Here is a 16,559-nt window from a genome sequence, read left to right as displayed (position 1 = left end):
TAAAATCAGGCAAATAATAATAATACTAAATTAATAAATATACTAAATAATGACTGCGATGCGTACCAGGACGCATCGCGGGTTTTGGAACAAAGGGTGAACTGGTGCGCACGGCGATACGTGTTTGTCCCCATGGTGCCAAGAAGAGGGATGTGGAGTACTTGGGGCTGGGCCCTGAGCCTCGCTCAGCGCGCGTGTTTCAAATCACTTAATGGTCCTCGAAAATATCCGACCTTCCTCCCCCTAGTTTTTTTTTTTAACAGCCAATCTCCCCCAAAGGCACTGGGAGGAGGGGCATCGCCTCCCCCCCTCTCACAATCCAGCAGAAATGTGCTGGAATGTATCCATATAACAATGACACTATCCATGTTCCCGTACTCTTGTATAAATAGGCATGTATTTCTTATTTTCCGTATCTCTGTTCAGGAACGGTTGTTGCCCATGTTTACTACTTAGTCTCCCATGTAGGTGAATATGTAGGAATCGTTATTAAAGTATTCATATAGGTTCACCTTAGTGTTAGGCGAGTAGGCTTCTTTAGCTTTAATGTTACTGGCTTAGAATTATAATGTCAAGATGTTTTCCATAACATCGTTTTGTGAAATATTTAGCACGTCTAAGGTCGTGAATGCATGTGCCTGATTTATGAGCATTAGGTGGGCTAACCAGTTAGAAATATGGTAATTACCCTGCATACCTATTACTCTAAATAGGGACACATGCAGGCGAGGAGTCACAATAACGTGGCTGAGATATGTTGACCAAACCACACACTAGAAAGTGAAGGGACGACGACGTTTCGGTCCGTCCTGGACCATTTCACAATCGACTTGAGAATGGCCCAGGACGGACCGAAACGTCGTCGTCCCTTCGCTTTCTTGTGTGGTTTGGTTAACAATAGGGACACATGTAATCCGGCACATGCAACACGTACCCACCAACTCACTGTTGCAACTACAAGCAACCTGCAGTTACAAATATTTTATAATTATATTAATAACAATTATTACCGCCTGTGCTGTATTGTCTTACCCGCAAACCCAAAATAATACACAGTGGTTTAATATATAATACATGGAACCAGGAAAATCACAGGATGAGAGCCTATATTGCGATTACTATTGATAATTCAATTTTAATTATGTCCCCAGAGGGGTAGTTAATTGGGCAGCGTCATGGGAGCAAGTACAACACCCCTAATTGGAAGAGCCTTGGGTTTTTAATTGATGGGCCTCGACTCAACCTTGTGTCATGTAGCCATTTTGTTCCCCCTAGTGTACCTTATCCCCAAGAACAGTTTTCTTAATGTGTTTTTAATTGCCATGGATACTGTCACGCATCCCTACTTGATTTTAACTCGTAGGGACAAATGCATGCTAGGGATATGCACGACTGTAAGAGGGACAATGCAATTTGGACAATACGGAACAGGGCGGCGCTCCATTAAGTGACCGTGAGATAAGATAGTATGGCCAATATGCAGCCTTGCCAGAGCTGCTTCCCACCGCCGGTTACGGTGGTAGGAGGAAGGCAACAGGGACACACTCTACACTTAAGTATATGCAGTTTGTTACCAGTAACAGAAGACCAACAACCCTGCCTACGGGCAAGGATGGAAGAATGAATAACTGGGTAAAAGTCGGAATAAGGAATACCTTTACGGAAGACAGGACAAGTGTGGATATTTTCCTTAGAGGCAGCATCCGCACGCTCATTTAAAGAAACACCAACATGGCTGGGAACCCAGCAAAATTCTACCGACTTAAATATACTGGAGATAAGAAATAGCCAATATTAAATCTCGATGACCACCGGGTGGATCGGATTAAAGGACCCCAAAGCCATGAGGGCACTACGAGAGTCAACTATCACCACAAAGGAGGATTGACAACGAGAAAACAGGAGACGAAGAGTATAGAGAATAACATAAAGTTCTGCTGTGAAGATGCTAGCCTCTGTTGGAAGGCGACACATATAAGTGTGGTCCGGAAAGACAACAGAGTAGCCCACACCATCAGCAGACTTAGACCCATCGGTGAAGATGGAAACAGAGTGGAAGTGTGAAGAAAAGTGCTCAAGGGAAAGACGTTTCAGAACTGTAGGAGGGGTAAAAGCTTTAGTGATGCGGGTCAGGGAAGTACAAAATTTAGGAAGGGGGACCCTTCATGGGGGCAAGGACGGAACCATACGAGAAGGAAAATTGGTAATACGAACCGAAAGAGAATCTTGTAAGCGAGACCAATGGACAGAATGAGGAAGGTGATGAAGAGGAACAGGAACTACAGGAGGGGTAAAAGTAAAAGAACGACAGAGGCAAGAGTGAGGATGTTGTAAGGACCATGCAAGAAAGCGAAGACTGTAGCGATCACGGCGGTCCTGGAGAGATAGGAAGCCAGTGTCAGCATACAAGCTGAGGACGGGAGTTGAACGAAAGGCACCGGAGCTGAGGCGCAGCCCAGTATGGTGCAAAGAATCAAGACGACGAAGAGTAGAGGCAGAAGAGTATGAAGGGCAACCATAATCGAGTTTAGACAGGACGAGAGTGGAGTGCAAATAGAGGAGCATGCACCTATCCGCTCCCCAAGAAGTATGGGACAAAACCTTAAGTAGGTTAAGGGCCTTAGATCATTCAACTCAGAGGTAAGAGATGTGGGGCGACCAAGACAAACGAGTGTCAAAGATTAACCCCAAAAGTTTCGCGGAATCTTTGTACACAAGGGGATGACCATAAAGTGACAAAGGACGAAGGATGACATGCTTTTGAGTGAAGGTCATAACACAAGTCTTAGTTGTAGAGAACTTGAAGCCATGATTGGTGGCCCAAGACGACACAGCATCAATTGCAAGTTGAAGCTGCCGTTGAAGGAGAGGCGGATCATCACCTCGACAGCACCTTGGGGCCTTCATATTGCCGAAAAGAGGCAGAGAGAGTGGTGCCAAGCCTGACTGGAAAGGAACGACGAGAGAGGAAATTTTGGAAGAAGAGAAGGAGATTACCACGAAGGTCAAAAGAACGAAGTTGGGACAGAATATGATATCTCTAGGTTGTGTCATAAGCCTTTTCCAGGTCAAAAGACCCGAACAGAGGTGTCCCAAATGCAGGACAATGCGGCTAAACGGGTAGCTGCATCCGGTGAAGGAGCAGCGACGACACATGTACCTAAACGGGTACCGTCTATTGATGTGGTGGTGTGGGGTTAAAAGTAACAAGAGGCATCCACCGAATCAACAAGGTGTTTATGGAGTGAGAAATCGTCAGGAGGTGTAGAATCCAGAGGGAAGAGATCAAAGTATTTAGCCCATGAAGCAGGACCAAACAAGACTTGTTATGTATTAGTATGAGAAGGGATCGTGCGAGTACGGCCGTGACGGGGACGGCGTTGAGAACCCCTAGAGAGAGAGGGGTTAAAAGGTGCAGTAGTCACAATGAGAGACTGAGCCGCGCCAGGGGACGAGGTGGTCACCGCTGGGGGCGTATAGCTCGACCCAACCACAGAGGAGGGAGGGAAGCTGGGAGGAGTAGTCAGGAGGGGGTCGAAGGAGGAGCTAGGTCTGGGCCCAATGTAGCAGGGCCCGGGTTACAGAGCCCGGTCTTCCAACACAGTCCGACTCGGGGGCTTGGTCACCCACCCCACGAACCTGAGAAGTCATAAGAGGAAGGTATTTATCGACATGAAAACGAGAGATAAGACTTTCATTCATGAATGTGCCCCCATATCCACCACTGTTACGAACCGCTATGAGCGCTATGTCATGGGTTCGTATCCTGGCCGGGGAGGATTTACTGGGCGCAAATCCTTAACTGTAGCCTCTGTTTAACTCAACAGTAAAATGTGTACTTGGATGAAAAAAACGATTCTTCGCGGCAGGGGATCGTATTTCAGGGACCTGCCCGAAACGCTACGCGTACTAGTGGCTGTACAAGAATGTAACAACTCTTGTATATATCTCCAAAAAAAAAAAAAAAAAAAAAAAAAAAAAAAAAAAAAAAAAAAAAAAAAAAAAAAAAAAAAAAAAAAAAAAAAAAACGGATCCAGCGTCCGAGCACGGAGCAGTGACAACCGCGCCATCTGTGGGTCAGCTCCCGAAACCCCCACCAAATGGACGACGACTCCTGGTGAGGACGACGTGTACTGGCCACCAGGGCCAGTTTCCAGTCCGGTTCAGCTCACAACACCGCCGCTGCTGACCTCTGGTGAGGTGGTGCTCAGACTACAACGCCATCTATGAAGTGGATATGTCGGGCGTTTGTGTCTGAGCCTGTAAGTGAGGTGTTTTAGTGTCCCTGTTATTGATGACGTGTCTGCTTACAGAGTCGACCTGGGACTGCTGTGATGGAAGCTGAGTCAGTCTACCCAAGGCAGCCGTCCTCATACCTTGTGCTTTGCTATACCAGCCGTGAGTCGCCTCCCGGATGAACACTGTGGTGTTACCCTGCCTATGAAGCGGCAGTGAAGGATCGTCGTACCCGGGACCGACTGCTGGAGACAATTATCCACTGGGGTATTGAGGACAGGAGAGTGATTTGTGGTATCACACGAGGCTCCTGACTAGGGCGCTACCCGAGTATCGCTCGTGGAGTGGCCTGACCAGCGTTGCTGATCCGGAACCTGCCAGCAGACCTGCTGGACTTGTGGTTGACGGCCTCCACGGCGGTGCCCCCAGTGGACCTGTGTTTTGGCTGGCCTGTGTTTGGGGTAGACTCGGCTTGGTCGAAAGATTCGTCAAGAGACCACGAAAGCACCGAGGACTTGGGACAGAGAGTTTTGGATCCAGAGTCTTCAGGAGAAGACAACTGTGTGGTTGTGTACAATTGTGTAAATAATTCCCTTGTGTAGTGTTAATACCCCTCCCCCTGTGTAATCTTATATTATTTATTGGTGATGGGAACAATTATAATCTTAAGTTCTTAACTATATTTCCCTTCCCCTTTTATTTTATTTGCGTCACGGATCTCATCCCTTGAAAGCCACTACTGGCTTGGGGCCGGATACAACTTCCTCTAACGACATCAGAGTACGAATCCCGTTGCGACCCGAGAGGGCCGTAACAACCACGGAGCCACAGTTAGAGGCAGGACACCTAACAAGAGACTTATTGCCGGGGCCCCCCCAGGGGTGCGTCGTGAGTATATGCCCCACAAACTCCACCTTAAGAACCGTCAGTCCGTCGAGATCGGGTTCAGTGACAAAAGGAGGATTGACAATAAAAGGGTCCCCTCGCTTGAGACGTTGGGTACTACAGTTCTACGGGTGCAAGAGTATGCATTCTCAAACACTCTGGCGTCAAAACAAAAGAAGGCCGAAAGAATGATCAAAACAGGCAAAAGGTCGGTGGGAAATGACAATTAGAAAGGAGAAGAGGTGTGGGGGGAGGGGGAGAGAAAAAAAAAACATTTGGAAAGGAAAAAAAAAAAGTTAAAGTTGTCCAGCACAATTTGTGAGGACAGCAGCAGGAGCATATGGCCACAATAGGACAGTCTCATGGAGCATCACACTCCGGCAGCTGCCCACCAAGCCCCCCTCATGGCATCAACGGACCGGACAGCGAGGGGGTTTGAAAGGGAGGAGGCTAGATGTGGAAAGCCTAAGGGCAGCAGCTGGCGATTCTGCAGGCTAGCAGGGGTGGACGTGGGCTAAGTTGTCAAAGGGCCCAGGCGGCAGCTGGTGAGTCCACAGGGTGGCAGGGGTGGACATGGGCTGGATTGCCAAGGGGGCCAGGCGGCAGCTGGTGAGTCTGCAGGGGTGTAAGTGGGCTAGGTTGCCAAGGGGCCCCAGGCAGCAGCTGGTGAATCTGCAGTGGTGTAAGTGGGCTGGGTTGCCCAGAGGCCCAGGCAGCAGCTGGTGAGTCTGCAGGGTGGCAGGGGTGAACATGAGCTGGGTTGCCAAGGGGGCCCCAGGCGGCAGCTGGCGAATCAGCAGGGAAGCAGGTGGGCATGGGCCCGGGGAGCAGAGGGACCAAGGGAGGAAGCTTGAGGTGGGTAATACATAGCCTTCCCGGTTTGGTGCCTTCTTTTGATAATTACTTACTTGAGGTGGGTAAAAGAAAGCCTGGCCAGGAAAGGTAAAAAAAAATAAGAGGGGTACCCACCATTTAGCTTGCCAGAGTCGTATGCTTGAGCAGGAATGCAGACTGTTGTGACTTGGCAGGAAGGAGAAGCATGCCCTGACCACCAGGGTAAAAAATGAAACAACTCCAGCATGTGACAGAGGTAGACATAAGATACCAGCATGCTGGGGGAGAACTCCAGCCTGCAATGGAAGAAGCATAAAAGCTCCAGCATGAGAGTGAAGTAATAAACTTATCAATGTGCTGGGGGAGAATGCCAGCTGATCTGGGAGAAGCAGAGAAACTCCAGCACAAGGAGAGAAGGAAATAAAATCCCACATGGTGGGAGGAGAAACATAAGGGAACTCCAAGCAAGGGTCAGGGGTGGAGCAAAGAACACACAAGGGCATGCAGTGATACAAGGAACAGTGCAAGGTGCGAGTGAGGTGGGGGTGGGGGGATGTGGACAAGAACACCTGAGGGGAAGGGAAGGGACCTATCAGGAGAAAGCGCAAAGCCATTATGACTGACTAGCACTGGGAAGGGATTAGGGTAAGGATTTGGGATGGGACGGGGAGAAAGGATGTTGTCCAACCTCTTGGATGGTCAGGGATTGAATGCTGACCTACATGAAGCAAGACCGTCACTCTACTGTCTAGCCTAAGTGGTTAGGGGCACAGGATGGGGGAAAGTGCATGAGGGTGATGAGAGTACAGTACAGGGAAGCATAAAGTATGGGGCCATAGGGCACCAGAGGTACACAGGATCCACGATGGCAAATGAAGGATACGCGAGGGCATGGAGAGAAAAGGAAGGCATGGGGTGCAAGCATCGAGAGAAGCAAAGAGGAAGCGGGCTGAAGTGGAGAAGCACAGGCCTACAAAGGGACACAAGGAGCACCAAGGTGAACAGGAGCATATGAAGATATAGGGGAGCACCAAGGAGGCAAAAGACATTGGAGGTGCTTTCACGTTCATGTCTGGTGAACTGAAGAATTTAATCACTGGTGCACTGGCACAGCTCCATTGTTGCCAATTTCAATATTTTACATCTAGATGATTTTAGTTACGTGTGGATGTTAGAAAATGCTATTCAGATGTTAGATGTAGATCTAGATGGTTTAATATAATCTTGGATGTTTTCATATGATTTTAGTAAATTTATAGCAGAGCAGATATTTGCAAGTCTCAAGAGTGTTCTATTGGTACGTTTCTCTTTTTTTTTTTTCACTGGTTGATTTATTTTTTTGTATAAAGCAAGTGGCACACCCAGTACACACGATTAGTAGTCAGTATAACCGGTGACTCGGTAACATCTCTGCAACAATGAGTTTCTGAGTACTGTAATGGCATACATTGAGAGTATTTTTATATAAACTGATAATAGTGCTTGTTATCATATTTTTATTGTTTTGAATATTACTGTATTAGCATATTTAAAGTTTATAACCCTTTACAAAAATTATAAAAGTTAAGCTGTACAATCAAACACTCAGAAAGGAACAGCTACAAGACAAACTTTGAAGGATTGGATAAAAGTTGATCCAGGTGATGATACAAGAGCACACTGGAAGTACTGCAAAATGGAGTTAAAAAGGAAAATATCAAGATTTGAAAAATCACGCTGTGTAGAAAACATATAAATGCAAGCCTTTTAAAGAACTATATACATGTTACTTCAATATTTACACCTCCTAAACATAAATCATCAAAACTGGAAGGAGCAATTGCCAAGCACTTATGTTGTCACTCTCCTCTAAGGAACTGTGACCATCTAGCTGATCTGTGCAAGAACAATATTGATGACAGTAAAATTGTATCAGATTTGAAAAATCATTGCACATGGTACAATATTATCATAAAGAATGTTTTGTGTAGCCATTCTGAGCAGGAGTTGATTAATGATATATTACAATAATACTACGGTATACGTAACAGTCGATGCAGATTGTTGTTTGACAAGACTAATGACGTTTTAGTTCATAAGTTATTAGAAGTGTCCATTATTTATTATTGTAAAAATCATTATATAGTTGTGTCAACCTATCTTGAACTGGTTCTGCTTTAAAAATGTGATCCTGAGAGTATTGTAGAGGAAATTGCTATTATCGAATAGAAAGTTGAACTTGAAGAACCTTATTGGAGTAGGAATGGATAATGCGAGTTTCATGATTGGAATTAACAATAGCTTATGCAAAACTAAAAGAGCAAGTTCCATTACTCATTTTAATAAGATGTGTGTGCCACTGAATACAATAGTTTCTTACACATCTTCTGAATGTGTACGTAGATATTTGAAATTTCTCACTGCAGAAACCCATAAATGGTACTCTCACTCTTCTGTTAGACAAGTTGAATATAAAAAGTCATAAGAATCTGTGATGGCACAAGTCCATTAAAAATACCTTCTAACTATAAAATAAGGTGGCTGTCTATTCAACCAGCTGAACAATGGTCAGAATTGAAGGATCATTTTAATAAATTGATAGAAAGTGAAAGGTGCTACGCAGGTAAAAAAAATTACATGTATTCTATGGAAAAGATTTGCAATTCTACTTTTTATGCAACCCATCCTTAGAGAAGTGCAAAGAATCAACTACTGTATTTATGTCCAAAAACACTGATAAGGTAAAGCTGCTTGATGATCTCCTTCTGCTTGTTAGATTAATTGGAAAGTAGGTTGTGCTTCCTACCTACAATACTGACCTGCTCACTTGCAGTATTAATGGATATTTGAACCCAAAGCCATACCTGGGTTACCACTTTGAAACAAAAATTCAAGAATTAAGAGCCAATAAACTTATTACAACAAAAGAAGAATATATTTGGAGACACCAATGTCAAAGTTTTCTCTTAAGTCTGTTTCTCTAATGTCTGAAGCAGGGACTACCTGATAATATAAACATTTTGCAAAACCTCTCTCTTTTTCTCAGCAAATATGTTGCTGCCAAGCAACGACATTTCTTCAATTTGTGAGATCATGAAGTGCTTATAGGTGCTTCACAAGAAACAATAGCTAAGGCTGAATACCAATTAGCAAAAATAAATTTAGTAGATTAGAATAATAAAACAGATACTGTACAGACTTTCTGGAAAGAAGTTCTTTAATTTAAAGATGCCTTCAGTTCATATCCATCTGAAGAAATTGGCAAATGTGCCATCTCTGCATTAATATTACTATATTCAAATGCTGAAATAGAAAGAATATTCAGCTCGATAATCTACATATTTTTGCCCGAAACACATTGTGTAATAGTGGCTTTAGGCATTGTATGTACTAGCTCTATCTATATATCAATCCATTAATGTAACATCACTTGTATGTATGTACCTTACCTAAATAAACATATTTATTTATTTATTTACATAAAATCCAAACTGAGAAATAAAATGAAATTAGAACTGCCATTTTGAAAGTCAAAATCAGTGTATCAAGATGAGAGAAATGATAGAACTCTTACAAACTTCCATCCAAGGTGTTGAATGACATAAGCCACATTGTCTAAGAATAATAGAGACCTGCCTTGCATCTTCATATGTCAATCTTGAAAGTTTTAAAGTCAATACATGAAGGTATGTATTCTACTTATAATACAGACCATACAAGTTAAACAAAAAAAAAATTCAGACAAACCCATAAGATTGGGGATGCCAAATAGTTGAAAGATATGAAAATATTAATCTTTTATTCAAATAGCTATCATAATTACTCCATTTGCATATACATTGGGGGATCAACACATAATAAACCCTTCATATCTTCAACCACATTATTGTGGCTCATCTGTATAATAAACCCCCTATTATGGTGAACAATATAATAATTTGTCCACAAGGTTAAAAAAACAAAAATTAACATCTGGATAAGAAACATGGAAATGATTGAAAACAGATAAAATTCATATATTTATTTACTCTCACAAACAAACTTTACAAAGATTTCTGTGACATCATGCAAGGTATCACAAGACATACACAAGTTAAATATATTTGTACACCACGTCTTTTTTATCAGGTACAGTTTGTAGTTCTAACCTAACGGGGCACTTCAGCCAATATGAGAGAAGCTCCTCACAGTAACCAATCAGGAAATACATCTTGCGAGCAACTATTTTCTGCTGAACAATTCCTGCAATACGAATCATATTGTGTTGTCTTTTGATGATAACCTGTAAATAAAAAATAACATACTATATTTTTTCAATATAATTAGAGTACTGTACAGGCAACTATACCACTTCTAGACACCAGTTTTCTTGATTAACAAAATTCTCATGTGTGTGCCATTTTGTTCAGTTAAAGCAGAGTACTGTAGTTAAGTTGTGAGAATGGTGCAGCCAGATTTTAGAGGCCTAAGGTGCCACAAAGTCCTCTGATGTGCACCAAGATAGCACATATCCACTGATCAAGCATTGAATCGCATGTGGTACAGGTACTCGAACAAATTCCCCTTAGTACCCCTGGATTTATCACTAAATTTTTTAAAACATCTTTACAAAACAAATTCGCTATAATTTCGGATCCAGTATTGTATTGGTCAGAGTTTCTATTTCTATTATGACTGGAATAAACAAGAAATGTTCTGTGATAGCTTGAGAACAGGGTAAATATAATTAAAAAGCTTGAGAGTGGATTTCTAGGAGTGTTGAGGGCAAAGAACATCTATCAAGTGAACCAGCCATCTTTTCTTAATATTTTGATAGCCAAATCTAAGAGCTTTAATTAATTTGCTTGAAATGAAAGTAATAAAAGCCATACGCCACAGCAATGCAGGAAGAGGACTAGCATAAAGGGTGCTGATGATGCAGTGTGGGAGTGGTATAAGTAGCAGTATGAGGAAACAAAATATAACCAGCAGCAGGACGTAGTGTTTGTATACTGATAGGTGACCAGGGAAATTTAAAAGCTGCAATGGCATAATCGCATAACAATATCTGGGAAAAAAAACAGTCGGCCATTAAAACTGGTGCAGATAAGTAGGAGAAAATTTCATAAGACCAATATAAAAAAAAATCATCTGATCATATTTGTTGTTGATAAAACAGATTCATTTTTGGCAAGGGGCTGATAGCCAAAACAGAGCCTAGCTGGCTATCATTATAATTAATTATAAGGAGTGCAGGTAAATTGTAAAAGCTATTGTAAAACATCCCCCAAAGTCTGATTAAGACTTTTTTGTGCCCTCTTATCTTTTTGCATTACTGCTCAGAGGAAGAGTATGGGGGTGCACAGTAAACAATGGTGTTTACTGTGCAAACACAACAAACAAATCAAATGGTTTTTGCATGCACAACTCTTTCAAGTGAGTTGTGAAATAAGTGATGATAATTAATGAGTGAATAATTAATTCACTCATTAATTATACCCGCATGCTGCTAGGTGGCCACATGCCTAGTTTGTCAATTTCTCAACTAGACAACTTAATTCACTTAGCCAGGAAGGCGAAAATCGAAGCCCCTTTAAAGGGGAACAGAGTTGCAAGGATCCACCAGAAAGAGGTACAGTATTTCATTACACACAAAGACTCATACTTATTTCTATGTCAGAAACTCTTCATTAATATCTAAAATTATTCACTATAGACATAAAAACCCACTTGCACTCACTTCTGACACGAACAAGTTGTGCCACGTTCCTGTCATGAACTTCCGGATGAAGATATCTTCAACAACCGTTTCCGGCTCACGCATCCCTTCATACAAACTTGCTGTTGAAATGTCATAAATTGATTAAAATGCTTAACTTTATTATAGCAGTAACTCTCCTTCTTCAGCTTGTTATACCAGAATTTGTTGAAATTGCACTTAGCTGATAAGCAATCAACGACAAATGCACATGAAATCAAAGATAATTCAGAAAGTGGCTAGACAATGACTGTCCCCAGCAATCAGATAAAATTGTACCTTCCAGAAAGAAAAATATGTAAATTTATAAATTCTTAAGGGATGCTTGTTTAGGTATACAGTACTTTGTATTTTAAAAGTTGTTGTAAAAACAAGAAAACTGTTGAGAGACAGAATGCCACAGTTGTAAAGTGTTGGGGAATACACAATGAGAGAATGGAGCAGTCATTCATTGAACAGTGCTACTAAGAAATACAGTAGAAATTAACAGTGCCTAGCTTGAGGGTTTTAGGTGGCTGCCACTTTGTGAGACCACATTGTCATTTGTGTTGCTTGCAGAGCAGGATTAATGTGGTTGCCTGGACATGGTTCCCTTCATGTTATTTTATGCAGAGTTGGAATGGCTTGTGTTGTCTGCCTGTTCTAAGTTTGCTCTCCATCTCTTGGCCCATCTGGCATTATTCACTCAGCTTCATGTCCCCTTTCTTTGTTCCTTAGCATCTTTGGGTTTCATTGCTCAGAGTTGATGGTTCCTTGGGGTAGCAGGGCTGTCAATGAGTGTTTCCCTCCCATGTCAGCTGCAGGGACAGTTTAGCCAGTGCTTCCTGCCTGCAGATCCTCCCTTGTGGAAAACACTGTTATCTCTTCTTCCTTTGTAATGTGTGGGTCCTGGCTCTGCCCCGAGGTCTTCACTTTTCATTGGGGATATTAGCTCATCTTGTTTTCTCGATGTACCACAACATTCAATGTCCTAACTTAACTAAAAATGCTCAAATCCAAGCCACTCACCTAACATAACCCACTGCTGCATAGAAAACAATGATTTTTGTAAGCCATTACTTTTCACAGTACATATGATAAATATGTTACTATAACATCAACCTCAACAGGCTTCACATTGGCAAACAAGTCCCATAGGTTACCTGGAAGGGATGTTACTCAAGAGAAGTCAGCTTGTAGAGAAGGAATCCAAACTCCTCAGAGCAGGTATATTTGGTGTGGCAGGAAAAACGAGTCGATTGCTAGGGACAGAACACATAACTTGAGCAACAAGCAGAACTACCGTACCTTCGAGTAGGTCCCAGAAAAGGTTATCCAAGCCACACAGTACCAGATGAGTGATTAAGGTATGTGGTAGGCTGGGACCTGCGATGACATGGGAGCACTATGGTTAGGGTAGTTCACCCACAGCAAACTATTCTTTGCCTTGTTTTCCCATTTTAGTTTCTTTCATTCAGGTGGTAATTTTTTTGTTTCCCAAACCTTTCTTTTTTGTTTTCTCAGTTTTGGGTACATCTCTGATCCCCCATGGAACCCAACATCTTATAGAGAGCCAGAATCTGGTCCTCATTTCTAATAAGTCAGGGTGTTTCTCAGAGGCCTGGCACAACCCTTAGACTTAAAAGTACTGTACCAGCACTTAAGCCCCATGGAGCTACCGAGGATAGAAATAGAGGAATAAAATTAGATATCCTTTTTTTGTGAATTTCCAGTAACAGTCTACCAATAAAGTTAATAAACTGCTTTGTATTAATACAGCTTTGATATATGGCCTTTAGGTTATTAATATAAGGATTCATTGGTTTCAAAAAGTTTAAAAACTTTAAGGTACTGCTCTCATATCTTGGGTCTTTGGTCTTCTCTTGACTCTCACTACCTGGTCACATAGCTGGCTTTCTTTTGACTTAGTCAAATGCCTTGCATCTTTGGCTATCTCTGCCATTCCACATATCCATTTTATTATGCACTGCAACTGGTCTCAATATTTACGTTCGGTCTCAAACCCTATCTTCACTATATATACTTTACAGTAATTAATATACTATTCTTACTTGTATTCCAGCTATTCCAAGATTTTCTATGTGCAATCTGACAGGGTTGATTGGCCATTTCATAGGTCAGAGGTTTTGACCTATTTCTGGTGACCTTGTAGCGACCAGACTGCACCTTCTGCACCGCTTGTGTTGTGTGAAGACCACGAAGTATTCCACCAGTGAGATCAGAATGCCTCAAGCTTAGACTGTTGCATGCCTTCCAGCCCTTGAAAGTAATGAGATGAGCATTATATATACTATGCTGAATATTATTTAAATAACATGCAAATGATGATGAGTTTTCAATGTACTGAGTAATACTAGTATAAATTAAATATAAAGAGGACAACATATGCTCTTAGTAATTTCATTAATATAATACCCCCTTTAGTATTTTGGGGTCTGCTTATAAATTCCTCTTATTACCAATATTTTAAATTGCTCTATTATTACCTAGTAAAAAAATAAACCTTATTACTGAATATGTAAATATAAAGTTATTAATTGTAATGATTTTGAAGGATGTAGTAAAATGGGCCTAAAATATGTAAGCAATATATTAAGTTTGAGATCACTTTTGATGTTGTCACCCTTATTTAATAATGATGTCTCTTAAATCCTACAAGAATATTAGGGCAACTCTTTACCCAAATTAATATCAGAATTTAATATGAAACTGTGAATAGTCAAGGAAATAAATTATTTTTTCATATCTTCCACATTTTTAACTGTGTCAAACAAAACTAAATTTATTTTGTATTTTTAGAATTGTCCTCTCTTAGGGTTAACATTACATCTACCACCATTTCACCTCCAACTCCAAAACATGAAGGTCTCAGCTCATTCTTGACTCACAGTCAGGAATCCTGGGTTTGAATCCCAGGCGGAACAGAAACGGCTCATCACATTTCCTATCACCTACTGCTACTGTTCACTGAACAGTAAATAGGTACCTGAGAGTTAGTCAACTGTTGTGAGGTTACATCATGGGAAGGAGCAAGGAGTTCAGCCTTGTAGGGAACTCAATACAGTACTGTATTAGCTCAACATGAATATATACAGTCAGTATATACAGACAGGCAAGGTGTATATGAATATATACACCCTGCCTGTCCCCATCAAAATGGATTGTTATATCTGCAGTTATTCCATCTATACCAGGAGCCTTTTCTATCTTTAACCTATTGATAGCTTCTCTAATTTCTCCCATTTCTATCATCTTGTTACACAACATACAAAATTATTAGGGGGTACTGCAACAAAGTTGAACCACGAGTCAGACGTTACTCAGCATCAAAGATGAACCACGAGTCAGACGTTACTCAGCATCAAAGATGAACCAAGAGTCAGACATTACCCAGCATCAAAGATGAACCAAGAGTCAGACATTACCCAGCATCAAAGATGAACCAAAGGTCAGACATTACCCAGCAACAAGGTTGAACCAAGAGTCAAATATTAACCAGCAACAAGGTTGAATAAGGAGTCAGGTGTTATCCAGCAACATGGTTGAACAGGAGCAAGATGTCTACCCAGCACTGAGGTTGAATCAGGAGCATGAGCCAGAAGCCAACCCCATCCTGTGACCAGAAGCCATACAGTAGGTAGTGCATGCACATGACCAAACCTTCCACCCTCCCCCCCATCCCATGAGATCCATGTGGGGTGCATGATTGGTAAATACGGTACTGGTATTTAACTGGCTCACCACAAATTTAAATTACTAAGTTTAGAAACCGTTGTGGTCCAGTTCGTGAACCAACTGTACCATAAAAGACTATTTATATACAGTATTTATTTATTTATTTATACAAGAAGATACAGTACATTGGGTTTATGAGAGTACAAAGCATTGTTGCTTTACATTCTTGTAAAGCCACTAGCACGCATAGCATTTCGGGCAGGTCCATAATCTAATGAGTAATTTTAAGAAGGTAATTTCTAGCAAAATTGAAAAAATGTTTACATGTACATTGCAAGAAAGTATAAAAAATACAATGAGTATAAAAAATACATTGTAAGTATACAAAATTACATTGTAAGAAAGTATAAAAGATTACATTGTATAAAAAATTTGACAAGATTAGTAGGTATATTAAAGTAAATTTAAGGGTTATCAACAGGTACATTGTAGCATAATTTGAGGATTATTCAAGATATAATGCAGTAAACTATGCGTTCAATATAACAACCATGATATAAGATAATAGCAATAATTACAATGTAATTTACATTAACTATGTAATTAGCTTATCCGTCTGTAAGTTGCTTAGCTAAATGAATCTGAGGTTCAGTTCCAGATCCCAATTATGTGCCTCTGTAACCTCTTCCACCGCCGCCCACGGAATTGGTGTGGGGGGGTGTACTGTAAATGAACTAAATCAAAATGAATCCACTCACATAAGAAATGTGTCTTTGCAGCATTGCCATCTTCCTTATGATACGTGCAGTTTGCGTTAAGGTTTCTCTCTGTGATGACTGGAAGAACGGTGGTGTTGTTCAGGCAATGTCTTGTGTTGATCCCGTCAGCTGATCGCCAGTGTCTCCGTTACAAGGTTTCCGTTTTCTATGGTTACCCGGCTGATTTATTCATTTTTATTTATAATAATAATAATATTTTATTTAGGAAAAATACATACATAGATGCAGAGTTACAAACATTCTGATTGATTTATAGATCGAGCTAGTACATACAATACCTAAAGCCACTAGTACACAGCGTTTCGGGCAATTATCTATATATATAAAATTATATACACAAGAGGACAACTAGACAACAACCACTCTGTAAGTGTCTTGAGAGGATGGTTCTCAACCGTCTCCTTTACAGAATTAGTAACATGTTTTCTCCCCAG

The 16,559-nt window shown here is 41.2% G+C and overlaps 1 protein-coding gene across 1 annotated transcript; it reads right to left on the bottom strand.

The window, feature by feature from the left end:
- Positions 1–9,940: 9,940 nt before the first annotated feature.
- On the bottom strand, positions 9,941–16,264 carry mRpS24 (mitochondrial ribosomal protein S24). The gene is made up of 4 exons (XM_045753229.2): positions 16,105–16,264; positions 13,723–13,930; positions 11,654–11,754; positions 9,941–10,216 (listed from the first exon to the last, which is right to left on the bottom strand). Exons 1-4 carry the CDS (start codon positions 16,132–16,134, stop codon positions 10,028–10,030), a joined length of 528 nt encoding a protein of 175 aa, XP_045609185.1. The 5' UTR covers positions 16,135–16,264; the 3' UTR covers positions 9,941–10,027.
- Between the last annotated feature and the right edge of the window lie 295 nt (positions 16,265–16,559).

Source organism: Procambarus clarkii, chromosome 29 (assembly GCF_040958095.1).
Source record: "Procambarus clarkii isolate CNS0578487 chromosome 29, FALCON_Pclarkii_2.0, whole genome shotgun sequence".
Taxonomy (NCBI): Eukaryota; Metazoa; Arthropoda; class Malacostraca; order Decapoda; family Cambaridae; genus Procambarus; species Procambarus clarkii.
This window is presented reverse-complemented; position numbering and strand designations above follow the sequence as displayed.

Excerpts from the sequence above, each read along its gene's own strand:
- mRpS24 (XM_045753229.2), bottom strand. The coding sequence starts at position 16,134 with ATGGCAATGCTGCAAAGACACATTTCTTAT. Across the intron at positions 11,755-13,722 it reads TTGGAATAGCTGGAATACAA|CAAGTTTGTATGAAGGGATG; the intron begins GTAAGAATAGTA and ends ACATTTCAACAG. Across the intron at positions 10,217-11,653 it reads ACAACTTGTTCGTGTCAGAA|GTTATCATCAAAAGACAACA; the intron begins GTGAGTGCAAGT and ends TTTTATTTACAG.